Here is a 13,491-nt window from a genome sequence, read left to right on the forward strand (position 1 = left end):
TTTTTTGCCAAACTTATCGCTTTCGCATTCACAATGTATTCCATGACCTTGAAGTGCCTATGTATCTGACTCCTTCTGCGACTTTAATGCCGAGACTTATCACGGAGGCCACTACGGTGTTGCTGGCTGCATGTATACGCCACTGATTGTGTCATTACCGTGGCAGTAACAACTTGTGGCAGTACCGTGGCAGTAACAAATATCCTATATACCTGGGAAGAACCGACATTGACCTGCTGTTGTTCGGAATAGATAAGTAACCTTGTGCTACAGACGACGTCACACAACTAGAGTATTCGGACTTGCTTGCGTGTAAGTGTAGGCGAATGCCGTGTGCGCGTTCACCAGCTGTTGCCCTAAACTCGCAGATCCCGACGCACGCGTTATTGACGGAACCTACAGTGGATACTTCACACAGTTCACGGGTGCGGGACGGTACTCTGTCTTTGCTTACATTTACGGAGACAGCAAGACCAGGCACGCGTACCGAAGGAGAGAGCCCCGTGGTTCTAGTATCACCGTTTTGAATCATCCCCTACCGGGTGAGTTGGTCATTTGTACGTTTTCGGCAGATAAGTACGTCTGTCTCGTTTGCGCTTGTTACAATTATGACTAGTGAGCTACAGCCAGACACGTATGTCGTAAATGTGTTTAATCTTGCTTGAAAGGCATTGCTTGCACATTTCTCGCCGACTGACAGGCGATACTTGGTGCATGCGGCACTGCGGGCGCTTTTCGCGCCACTGGTCGGTGCTGGGCTGATAGCTGCGCAGCCGAACGCAGCGAGGTTTACAAAGCGTAGGCTCCCGCCTTTCAAGGGATACGAAAACGTGTCGACTCGGTGTCACCAGAGTAGCACCCGGCGTCCGAAAAGTGTCAGCAGGCGGCCGCGGTATGAGCATTGCGTTTCAATCGCTGGGCACTGTGCTTGTATGCTTAGAAACTAAGACAATTTGCGCGTGCAAACGAAGATAGTTGAACTTTTCCATGGCAATACGGAGTGAAAATTACACGAACCACGGTACGAAGCGCCTGCAACTCATTAGTCTCTAAACCAGTGCTGCTTTAAAGGTAGGACAGCGGATGAGCAAGTTGTGTTGGTGTTAGTGCAATTTGCCTCTTGTGGTGGTGTTGAAATAATGGAATACTGTGTTTGACCGATAGTCAATATTATTAGCCCTTAAAAACGTTCACCGGAGGTGAGAAATAGCGTTTATTGTGGCCATGTATATCGCCTTTCACAAACAACAAGGCCATCAGAAATATGGATATTTCTATGGTTTTGAAACGACCATAGGAATGATGCTGCAGCGGTGTAGCATTCTCATGTGTAAAACAGCGCCACACAGGACAGAGACCTAGCCAGTAAAGGGCGATCACAAATTAGTGACTAAATGGTATATTCCACATATCCTCGCTTTGTCTGAAATGGAAACATAAATAGATGAATTATATTGTTCTTATTTTTGGTACGTTTGAAAATTTTCCCACTGTTGCAGATGTATCAGCTGGTAACTGTAATGTCCGTTTATATGCCGAATTTCTTATGCTTCTACTTTTTTCCTGTTAGCTTTCATGGAATCGCATGTGGTTTCTGCGAACTGGTGCATGTGTTTAATGTAGTCTGTAACTATGTTTTCTGTATATCTGTAGATCGGGTCGAGGATTCGCCAGGCCAAGTGGTCTTTGACCTGGACCTCATGTTAGGCACTGTTTGAGGATCCAATTAAATAAAAAAGAAAGCTAATTTTCAGTTAAACGCGTCGACCGATGGTGTTGAATGATTGTGAGAGCATGCATTAAGCAACTACACCAAGGGCAAGAGTTGAAGGCTGAGCAATTTGAGCGCATAACAAATGGCTACCTGACAGCCAATCCAAATACATTATTATGAGCCATGCATTAGCTTCAAGGATCCTTTTAGCTCCATTAGCTTCATAAGATCCACTTAATGTCAGTCACTTCAGACAACATAAATGTCATTTACAGGTAGGGTCATATGATAGTCAGTCATATGATAATAATCAATAGATGACCAAATGCATCTTTTATATTGAAACGTGTGAGTGTAGTTTGCATGAAGAGGAGAACGAAGCTGGGCCGTCTCGCGCCCGGTGCTGTGGACTCATTTCGCTAAGTGATACCTTTGCATTTTTTATCTTGTAAGTAAACGCGTAGCTACTGTAAGGAATATGAACCTGGTAACGTTTAACGCTAGAACGTTATCTAGTGAGGCGAGTCTAGCAGTGCTATTGGAGGAATTAGAGGGCAGTAAATGGGATATAATACGGCTCAGTGAAGTTAGGAGGCCAAAAGAAGCATATGCAGTGCTAAAAAGCGGGCACGTCCTGTGCTACCGGGGCTTAGCGGAGAGACGAGAACTAGGAATCGGATTCCTGTTTAATAAGAACATAGCTGGTACCATACAGGAATTCCGTAGCATTAACGAGAGGGTGGCAGGTCTTGTTGTGAAACTTAATAAGAGGTACAAAATGAAGGTTGTACAGGTCTACGCCCCTACATCCAGTCATGATGACCAGGAAGTCAAAAGCTTCGATGAAGATGTGGAATCGGCGATGGGTAGAGTGAAAACAAAATACACTAGACGGATGGGCGACTTCAATGCCGAGGTAGGCAAGAAGCAGGCTGGAGAAAAGGCAGTGGGGGAATATGGCATAGGCACTAGGAATAGCAGGGGAGAGTTATTAGTAGAGTTTGCGGAACAGAATAATATGCGGATAATGAATACCATCTTCCGCAAGCGAGATAGCCGAAAGTGGACGTGCAGGAGCCCGAACGGCGAGACTAGAAATGAAATAGACTTCATACTCTGCGCTAACCCTGGCATCGTACAAGATGTGGACTTGCTCAGCAAGGTGAGCTGCAGTGACCACAGGGTGGTAAGAACTCGAATTAGCCTAGACCTGAGGAAGGTGCGGAAGCAACTGGTACATAAGAAGTTGATCAATGAGTTAGTGGTAAGAGAGAAAATAGAGGAATTCCAGAGGGAAATAGAGGGACAGCTATACGGCTTTGACTCAGGAAGAGGACTTCAGTGTTGAAACAATGGACAATCTTGTGGGCATCATTAAGGCGTGTGCAAAAGAAGTCGGTGTTAACTCGGTTAGACAGGATACCAGTAAGCTATCGCAGGAGACGAAAGATCTCATCAAGAAGCGCCGATGTAAGGAAGCCTCTAACCCTGCGGCTAGAATAGAACTGGAAGAACTTTCGAAGTTAATCAACAAGCGTAAGACAGCTGACATAACGAAGTATAATATGGATAGAATTGGACATGCTCACAGGAACGGCGGAAGCTTAAAAGCAGTGAGGAAGAAACTAGGAATTGGCAAGAATCAGATGTATGCGTAAAGAGACAAAGCCGGCAATATCATTACTAAAATTGATGAGATAGTTCAAGTGGCTGAGGATTTTATAGAGATTTATACAGTACCAGTGGCACCCACGACGATAATGGGATAGAATAGTCTAGAGGAATTCGAAATCCCACAGGTAACACCGGAAGAAGTAAATAAAGCCTTGGGAGCTATGGTAAGGCAACTGGGGAGGATCAGGCAACAGCAGATTTGTTGAAGGATGGTGGGCAGATTGTTCTAGAGAAACTGGCCACCCTGTATACGCAATGCCTCATGACTTCGAGTGTCCCGGAATCTTGGAAAAACAGTAACATAATCCTAATCCATAAGAAAGGGGACGCCAAAGACTTGAAAAATTATAGACCGATCAGTTTACTGTCCATTGCCTACAAAGTATTAACTATGGTAATTGCAAATAGAATCAGGAACACCTTAGACTTCCATAAACCAAAGGACCAGGCAGGATTCCGTAAAGGCTACTCAACAATAGACCATAATCACACTACCAATCAGGTGATAGAAAAATGTGCGGAATATAACCAACCTTTATATAAAGCTTTCATTGATTATGAGAAAGCGTTTGATTCAGTCGCAACCTCAGCAGTCATGCAGGCATTGCGGAATCAGGCTGTAGACGAGCCGTATGTAAAAATACTGAAAGACATCTATAGCGGCTCCATAGCCACCGTAGTCCTGCATAAAGAAAGCAACAAAAGTCCAATAAAGAAAGGCGTCAGGCAGGGAGATACGATCTCTCCGATGCTATTCACGGCGTGTTAACAGGGGGTATTCAGCGACATGGATTGGCAAGAATTGGGGATAAGAGTTAATGGAGAATACCTTAGTAACTTGCGATTCACTGATCATATTGCCTTGCTTAATAACTCAGGGGACCAACTACAATGCATGCTCACTGATCTGGAGAGGCAAAGCCGAAGGGTGGCTCTAAAAATCAATCTGCAGAAAATTAAATAATGTTTAAGAGTCTCGGAAGGGAACAGCACTTTACAATAGGTAGTGAGGCACTGGAAGTGGCAAGGGAATACATCTACTTAGGACAGGTAGTTACTGCGGAACCGGATCATGAGACTGAAATAACCCCCACGGGGGCGCCTGCGTGAGCAGGCGTTTGGTGCTTTGCGACACTTGTACCCGAGCACACGAGGGCTGGACCCTCCCGCGCTTAACCGTGCGTGGCTTAGCCGTGTACGGGGAAAGGGGATTCTGGGGGTTGAGCCGATGCCGGGCGTTCGGACCTTTAAGGCCCCCCGGTGGAGGCAACGCACCTCTTTGGCCTCTGCTTCACGTAGACGGCACCCCCGGACTGACCCACCTGGGGGAAATGGGTAGTTGCCTTTTCCTGTCTCGCTTTCCCTCCAACCTTCGTCTTTCTTTCACTTTCCATGTTTCCTCTGTTCTCCTGGCTTCTCTTTACTTCCAGTTTTTCCAGGCAGCAAGGGTTAACCTTGTGTGAATTACCAACCGAGGTTATATCATATTTGGTTATAGTGGTAATGTACAGCTGGCATTACTGCCGAAATTACAATCTCTTATGGCTTCTTCTTTCCCCCCATTACCTGATCGCACCCTCAAGAAGGAGCGCACCGATGATGTCTTCGAATTTTTCGCCCGTCAAAAAGAAACTTTTCCTCGTTTCCATGTAGTCCTCTCCGAAACACTTGACAAACCCGTGCGAACAATCTCACCATTTCTCGTGTCCGAGTCTCTTACCCAAGTTTTTCTTACAGGTTATAAAGCATCCAGGGGTGCAAGTGGCGATCTCCTCTTGGAGCTCTGCAACCAGAAACAATATGGAAAGCTACCCAATCTAGTTTCATTTTGTGACGCCAAAGTAACAGTAACTCCTCATCGTACCATGAATACAGCCCGTGGCGTAGTCTCCGATGAAGTTCTCTTGGAGCTGACTGAGGCTGAGCTCCTGGAGGGCTTCAGTGAGCAGAACATCACCAACGTTAAGCGAATTCAGATGAGGCGTGACAATAAGGAAATACAGACCACACACCTAATACTCACATTCAATTCAAGCATTCTGCCCGAGTTAATCGAGGCCGGGTACATCAAGCTCCGTGTAAGACCGTATGTGCCAAATCCCCTGAGATGTTTCAAATGCCAACATTTTGGCCACAGCTCGCAGAGCTGCCGAGGCCGCCAAACATGTGCGAAATGCAGTGCCCATGGACACACGTCTGAAGCTTGAGAGAACTCATTGCATTGTGTAAACTGTGATGGAGAACACGCCGCCTACTCGCGGTCGTGCCCATCTTGGGAAAAATAAAAATAAATTTATTTATTTTTATTTATTAATTTCTTTATCCTCAGGGCCTTTCGGCATTAGAGAGGGGAGTGGGTTATACAACAAATAAGAAGGAAATAAATCATGAGCTTATATACAATATTTGCTAATTAAACAATGTTAGCTGAAAGTATGATAAATGCAGTAATAGAACATGACATATAAAAGTAACATTAAACAAGAAAAAGGAAAACACCAGGAGCTGTTCGTACAAATGTTTGCTGTTGTACATCGTTAGCTAATGGTTTTCGAAAATGATCATTGTTATTAATGGAAACAATGTCAGAAGGAAGTTCATTCCAATCTTTCGACGTGCGTGGCAAAAATGAATGTAAAAAGTGTATCGTGTTACATGTACCAATTCTAACTTTATGATGATGATCAGTACGGTGAGATAAGTAATATGGTAGCGACACGAAGTTTGGATGAAGTGTAGGGTGGTGATACAGCTTATGAAGAAATGAAAGGCGGGAAATGTTTCGACGTGTTGCTAGCGGTTGAAGACCCACATTCGATTTCATTGAAGAAACGTTCGCACCACGGTAGTAATTCCAAAGAATAAAACGAGTGGCGTTGTTTTGGATGAGTTCAAGGGAATGTATTAGGTTTACGTGGTAAGGGTCCCATATAGCTGCAGCGTATTCTAATCTTGGCCGTAACAGGGTTTTATAAAGTAGTAATTTTATAGGAGAGGGAGCACGAGAAAAGTTACGGCGTAAGCGGTTAGCTTGATTAATTATGTATTCGACTTGATGATTCCATGTGAATTTAGATGTTATATGTAGGCCTAAGTACTTATGTGAGTTAGTAGATTCTAAAGCAACGTTATTCAAGTAGTACACAGGCAGATTATCGTTAGATCGGGATACTGTCAGAAATTTGCATATGTTAATGTTCAGTTCCATTCGCCACAATCGGCACGATTCGCTGACGTTATTGAGATCTGCCTGAAGCAGGGAGATGTCGTGTTCGTTAGTTATTTCTCTGAGGATTACACAGTCGTCTACAAATAAATGTACGTCAGAGGTTATTCCTGAAGGTAGGTCATTAATGTAGATAAGGAATAATAGAGGTCCCAGGATGGAACCTTGGGGCACACCGGACTGAACGTCGCTATCAGGTGAGTCATTGCCATTAGCTGTTACGAGCTGAGAACGGTTAGCGAGAAATGACTCAATCCATTTGAGAACGTTATGATCGAGGTTTAACTTGCTTAGTTTATAAAGTAAAAGTTTATGACACACTTTGTCAAAGGTTTTCGAAAAATCTAAAAAGATGCAATCGGCAAGAGAAGAACAGTCAAGTATTTGGTGTAGTTTGTGAGTAAATGTTAATAATTGTGATTCACATGAGAATGATTTTCGAAAACCAAGTTGTGATGACGAAAAAAATGAATTAGATTCAAGAAAATCGGGAATTTTAGTAAAAATAATGTGTTCTAGCAGTTTGCAGCAGGTACTGGTTAATGATATCGGGCGATAATTTGTAGGTGATGTTTTGCTGCCAGATGCAAAGGAATTATTTTTCCTATTTTCCATTTTGATGGAACAGTAGATGTGTTGAGTGATTGTTGAAATATTTTGGTTAGTATAATGGAACTATAAGTGCAGGTGTTTTTCAGAAATTTGGCATTGATGGTATCAAAGCCGGGTTACGAATCCATCTTCAATGAATCGATTAGTCGAATAACTCCCGGAACTTCAACAGTCACTAGAGGCATAGTGAAGAAGTTATAGTCATTCAAGATAGGTAGTTCAATATCAACTGTGCACGAGAAATATATAACAAAGTTATTATTCAGGAGAGTTGTGCATAGGGTTTTCGGAACAGGGTCACCAGAGCAAGTGACCCTGTTCCGAAAACCCTATGCACAACTCTCCTGAATAGAGTGATATAATCATCGGAAGGTGAATGTATGACGCGCCAAAATTTTTGTACGTTAGTTATCAGCATAAATGGTAATGTGGTTGATAAGAATGTTTCTTCAGCGCATTTGAGTCCGGCTACATAGGTGTTAGATGCTAATGTGTAGGCTTTCCAACGTGAGTCATTGCGTGATTTCTTCGAGGAACGATACAGTCGTCTTTTTTTGTTGCATAGTGGTTTTAAATTATTATTGTACCAAGGTGCGCGCGGGTTGCATGTTATAGTACGGGTTGGGATGTGTTTATTGATTAAACGATTTACCTCTGCCGAAAACATGTTCCAGTTTGACTGCACACTACGATTTTCAAAATCACTCTTGAATATGTTAAGGAATGAACTGAGTTCATTATTTATTGCTTCGAAGCTCTCTTATAGTCTCTAATTATTTTTTAGTCTTCGCAAGTTTCACAAACGCAGTATTAAAGTGAATATTTAGTAATAAGTGGTCACTGATACCCGGTAAGTAAAGGATGGTAGAGGCATAATCGGGACGATTGGTTAGGATCAAATCGAGAATGTTTGTGGAAGTGGATGTTAATCTCGTGGCTTGTGTGACTAATTGGGTTAACGTAAATGTAGTACAAATGCCCAAGAAATCTTTTGAATCAGAAGAAGAAGATAATATGTTAGGTATGTCACTGTTCCAAACTATATTACAAAAAATAAAGTCACCAAATAAGAAAAGAGGTGTAGAAGGAAACGTTGTCGTAATGGTACTAATTATATCATGCAATTCATTGGTCAATGCGGGTGACGAGGAAGGTGGACGATAGCAAACGCCTAAAATTACCTTTTGATGGTTCAGAGTTGCTCTAGCCCACACTGATTCTAGATTGATGCTGATGTGAATGGGTGACGATGGGATGCGTTTCGAAAGGGCAAGAAGTACGCCGCCACCATGGCGCTCTGTTCGATCAAAGTAAAAATTGTCGCGATCAAAGTGAAAGAAAATATATCGTTCAAGAAGGCACGTAGGCGGGTGGCATACCTGCCTAAGAACACATTTGCCGAAACGGCGCGTCAGGGGGCAGCGCCACAACGGTCTCCGGCGGCTGACCGTCCGACACCCAGTCAGGCGGCAGTGACGCCAACCGGCCCCCCGGCAGCTGCAGCTCGCGCTGCTACGCCAACACAGCAGACGGGGAAATCTACCTCCGGGCAGGTGACCTAAAAGGCCTCGTCCAACGTGCCGAGGCCTTCACGCCAAACAAAGCGCTCGGAAGTGCGCGTGCCCACCGCCTCGCAAGAGGCGATGGACACAACCACCAGTAAGACGGCGCCACCAGCGCCTAAGGAGCGGCGAGGCACTTTCGATCGCTCCAAAAAAGACTAAACTCCCGTCACGGTGCCAGAAAAACGCCCGTGAGCTAACGTTAGTCTCTTAAACACACATTACCCAACACATATAGCATAATGGACACACAAATACTACAGTCGAATGTACGAGGACTTTTACGTAACCTCGACGACACTAAAGAACTGTTACACAAACATAATCCAAGGTCGTTGTGTGTTCAAGAGACACATCTGAAACCCACACAGACAAACTTCTTACGTCAGTACATAATCTATCGCAAAGACCGCAACGAGGTTTTCTCCTCCGGCGGCGTTGCAATATTTGCGGATAAATCTATAGCTTGTCAACAGATTGCCCTCCAGACGCCCCTTGAGGCCGTGTCGGTTCGGGCAATCCTTTTTAACAAACTGGTGACTGCTGTGTGCTCCTTGTACATATCGCCTAACTATGACATGGAAAAAACCGATTCCCATAACCTAATTTATCAGCTTCCTGACCCCTACATAATCGTGGGTGATTTTAATGCCCACAATACGATGTGGGGAGATTCGCGATGCGACGCGACAGGTCGAATAATTGAAAAATTTTTTTTGACTTCTAGTGCTTGCCTGTATAACAAGAAGGAGCCGACGTATTACAATGTCCAACACAACACACGTTCAGCAATAGATTTAGCAATCGGTTCCTCTTGTCTTCTGCCTCACCTAGAATGGCCCATGATCAATCAATTGTATGGAAGTGACCACTTCGCTGTAATTTTAAACCTTATAACTTTGCATGAAAACCCTCCGCATATTCCTCGATGGAAATTACCATCGGCGGATTGGGAGCATTGTAAAGAATCATCTTATTTACCACCAGATTTTACAAATAATTTTACTATAGATGATGCCGTTGCACATTTTACCGCTTTTATTATTGATTCAGCCGAAAAGTTTAGCCCGCATACAAATGGTGGTTCACTAAGAAGACGTGTTCCCTGGTGGAACCAAGATTGCAGAGAGGCATGAAAGAGACAGAACAAGGCATGGGGCGTATTGCGCAGATCGCCTACTGCCGAAAATCTAATTACCTTTACACAAATTAAATAACTGGGGAGGCGGACACGGCGTCAGGCAAAGCGAGAAATCTGGGTGGGGTTCCTCTCCGGCATTAATTCATACACGCAGGAGAGAAAAGTGTGGAATGGCTTGAGAAAGCTACAGGGGCAACAAATCCATCCGTTGCCTCTGGTGAACGACCAAGAGTCTGCCTGGAAGACCAGGCAGACTCTCTTGGGGAACACTTTGAGCGTGTGTCGAGCTCAATACACTATTCTGAACCTCTCCCTAAATATAAAGAAATAGAAGACCTTAAGGCAGTTGTACGTAAATGCAGACACGACGAAGCGTATAACCAGCCATTCAGTAATGCCGAGTTAAGAGCTGCCTTGATTTCATGAAGCAGCACCGCACCGGGCATGACCGAGTCATGTATGACATGATCAAAAACTTGCACACTGACCCACCAGTTACAATACTCGCACTCTTCAACACTATTTGGGCTGCCGGATACCTTCCACACACATGGAAAGAAGCGATTGTGGTCCCTGTTTTGAAGCAGGGGAAAGACCCATCGCTGGCGGCAAGCTATCACCCGATAGCCCTTACAAGCTCGCTGTGCAAGGTTTTTGAAAAAATGATTAATCGCAGACTCATACATTTCTTTGAATTCAAAAATATACTTCATCCCTATCAGTGTGGGTTCAGGGAAGGCAGGTCGACAACAGATATCTTGTACGCATTGAAGGATATATTCGTGATGCATTTTTACATAAACAGTTTTTCTTATCACTATTCCTTGACATGGAGAAGGCGTATGACACAACATGGCGTTACGGGATCCTGCGAGACTTGTTGTGGAAATTGGCATCTGTGGAAATATGTTGAAAATAATTGAAAGCTATTTGTCGAATCGCATCTTCCGCGTGAAAATCGGCAACGTATTGTCGCGACCTTTCACGCAAAAAACAGGTGTACCCACGGGTGGCGTGGTTAGTTGTACGCTCTTTATCGTGAAGATGAACACGCTTCGTGCTTCATTACCACCTGCCATTCTTTATTCCATCTCAAATCATCCAAATCGGCTTCAAATCCTGTAACCTCACAGTATGCGAAAGACAGGTGCAGCAGTGCTTTAACAAGGTTTCCAAGTGAGGAGACACAAGTGGATTTAAAATCAACCCCCACAAAAGTTCTTGTATTCTTTTTACTAGAAAGAGAGGCCTGGTTCCAGATCCTTGTGTATTATTGTGTGGACATCAAATACCTATCAACAAAGAACACAAATTTCTAGGTATTATACTAGACTCCAAGCTTCTTTTTATACAGCACAATAAATATCTTTAAAAAAATGTCTAAGGACAATGAACTTACCTAACATTCTATGCCACTAAACATGGGGTAGCGACAGGGAGTGTCTAATGAATGCTTATAAGAGCCTAATTCGATCACGATTGGACTATGGTGCCGTCGTGTATAACTCTGGCGCTCCAAGCACACTAAAGATCCTAGATCCTGTCCACCATCTAGGTATCCGCTTAGCCACAGGCGCTTTCAGAACAAGCCCGATTGAAAGCTTATACGCGGAATCAAATGAATGGTCCCTCCATCTACAGAGAACTTACATCAGCCTTACATATTTCCTGAAAATACATCGCAATCACCAACATCCACGTTTTAGCACTGTTAACGATATGACATGTACTACACTTTTCCATAACCGTCCATCTGCTAGACAGCCTTTCTCGCTTCGTGTGAGGGAGCTTAGTGATGAAATGCGTGTCCCACTCCTCAAGCTTCGCCTAATCCATCCAACCAAGCTGTTACCACCTTGGGAGTGGCCACTGATAGAATGTGACATATTCTTTTTAGAAGTAACAAAACACGCACCAGAGATAGAAATCCGAATGCATTTTCTAGAACTCCAGAACAAGCACTCCTGCACAGAGTTCTACACAGACGCTTCGAAGTCAAATCCCGGGGTGTCTTATGCTGCCTTCGGCCCATCCTTCTCAGAATCTGATGTACTACATCCGGAAACAAGTATCTTCACGGCCGAGGCCTATGCAGTATTGTTTTCTGTAAATCATATAGGAAAATCGAAACTTCAAAAATCAGAGATATATACAGACTCCCTCAGCGTCGTGAAGGCCTTGATGTCACTCTATAGACAGAAAAATCCAGTACTTAACAAACTGTACACCGTCGTGTGTAAAGCGTACATATCTAAACAGCATATCATTATATGCTGGGCGCCTGACCATAGGAGCATCGAGGGCAATGTTCTGGTGGACGAGATGGCCACGTCTGTAGCATCGCAAGCCGTTAACCCTACCGCTGAGGGGCCTGTCACAGATCTGAGGCCTTTCTTGCGAAGGAAGTTGCGGGCCCACTGGCAACGCATGTGGGACACGGAAACGGATAATAACCTCCACCTCATAAAGCCACAGTTAGGACTCTGGCCCTCTCCAACTAAATCGCGCCGAACAAATGTCCTATTCTGTCATCTCAGAATAGGACACACATTTGGCACATATAATTTTCTACTTACTGGAAGAGAACCACCAACCTGTGGTAGATGCGGGGAGAGGTTGACCGTGCGCCACGTCCTTCTAGAGTGTCGGGAAGCCGAATCTGAGAGAATGAGACATTTTTCCTTAGCATACACGCAGCACATTCCTCTTCATCCTGTAATGTTTCTCGGCCCAAAACCGCTTTTTAATACAGACACAGTTCTAGGTTTCCTCAGAGATGTGGTATTACATGTTATTAGTCCCATGCATTCGTAGCGCTTCCTCTCTTTAGACGATGCCGCTGGGATAGTTGAACTATATAGCACATGCCTCCAGGCCCTTGTGTTCCAAGGGCCCCAAGGAGGCAGTAGTGCTCTAGCATATCTTATAACCTGATATATTTTTACAGATCTTATTATTTTTCTGAAATATATCTTAATGTTCATAGCACACGTAATACGTCATCGCCAGAATCTTATTATTCAGATTCTACGCACTTTAGCGCGCCTACTTTTAAGGCCCCTTTACAGCCACGTCACACCAATTTCATAGAACTCATAATCACACTGCGAACACATCACCAAGGACATGGCGCTCTTTGGCCATACCTGGCCCTTGCGCCATTAAACAACAATCATCAATCAATCAATCGATCAATCAACTCAATCAGAAGAATAGGAATGGGCTGGGGTGCGTTTGGCAGGCATTCTCAGATGATGATAAGCAGGTTGCCATTATCCCTCAATAGAAAAGTTTATAACAGCTGTGTCTTACCAGTACTCACGTACGGGGCAGAAACCTGGAGGCTTATGAAAAGGGTTCTACTTAAATTGAGGGCGAGGCAATGAGCTATGGAAAGAAGAATGATAGGTGTAACGTTAAGTGATAAGAAAAGAGCAGATTGGGTGAGGGAACAAACGCGATTGAATGATATATTAGTTGAAATCAAGAAAAAGAAATGGGCATGGGCAGGACACGTAATGAGCAGGGAAGATAACCGATGGTCATTAAGAGTTACGGAATG

The 13,491-nt window shown here is 44.1% G+C and overlaps 1 protein-coding gene across 1 annotated transcript in view; it reads left to right on the forward strand.

Annotated features, from left to right (window-relative positions):
* Positions 1 to 13,491, forward strand: part of LOC139061210 (calcium-activated chloride channel regulator 1-like) — a 272,282-nt gene that overhangs the window by 199,592 nt on the left and 59,199 nt on the right. The window contains exon 14 of the mRNA XM_070540867.1: positions 369 to 542. Within this exon, the coding sequence (XP_070396968.1) occupies positions 369 to 542 (174 nt within the window). The remainder of the gene's footprint in view (positions 1 to 368; positions 543 to 13,491) is intronic.

The sequence above is a fragment of the Dermacentor albipictus genome, chromosome 6, assembly GCF_038994185.2.
Source record: "Dermacentor albipictus isolate Rhodes 1998 colony chromosome 6, USDA_Dalb.pri_finalv2, whole genome shotgun sequence".
Classification (NCBI taxonomy): Eukaryota; Metazoa; Arthropoda; class Arachnida; order Ixodida; family Ixodidae; genus Dermacentor; species Dermacentor albipictus.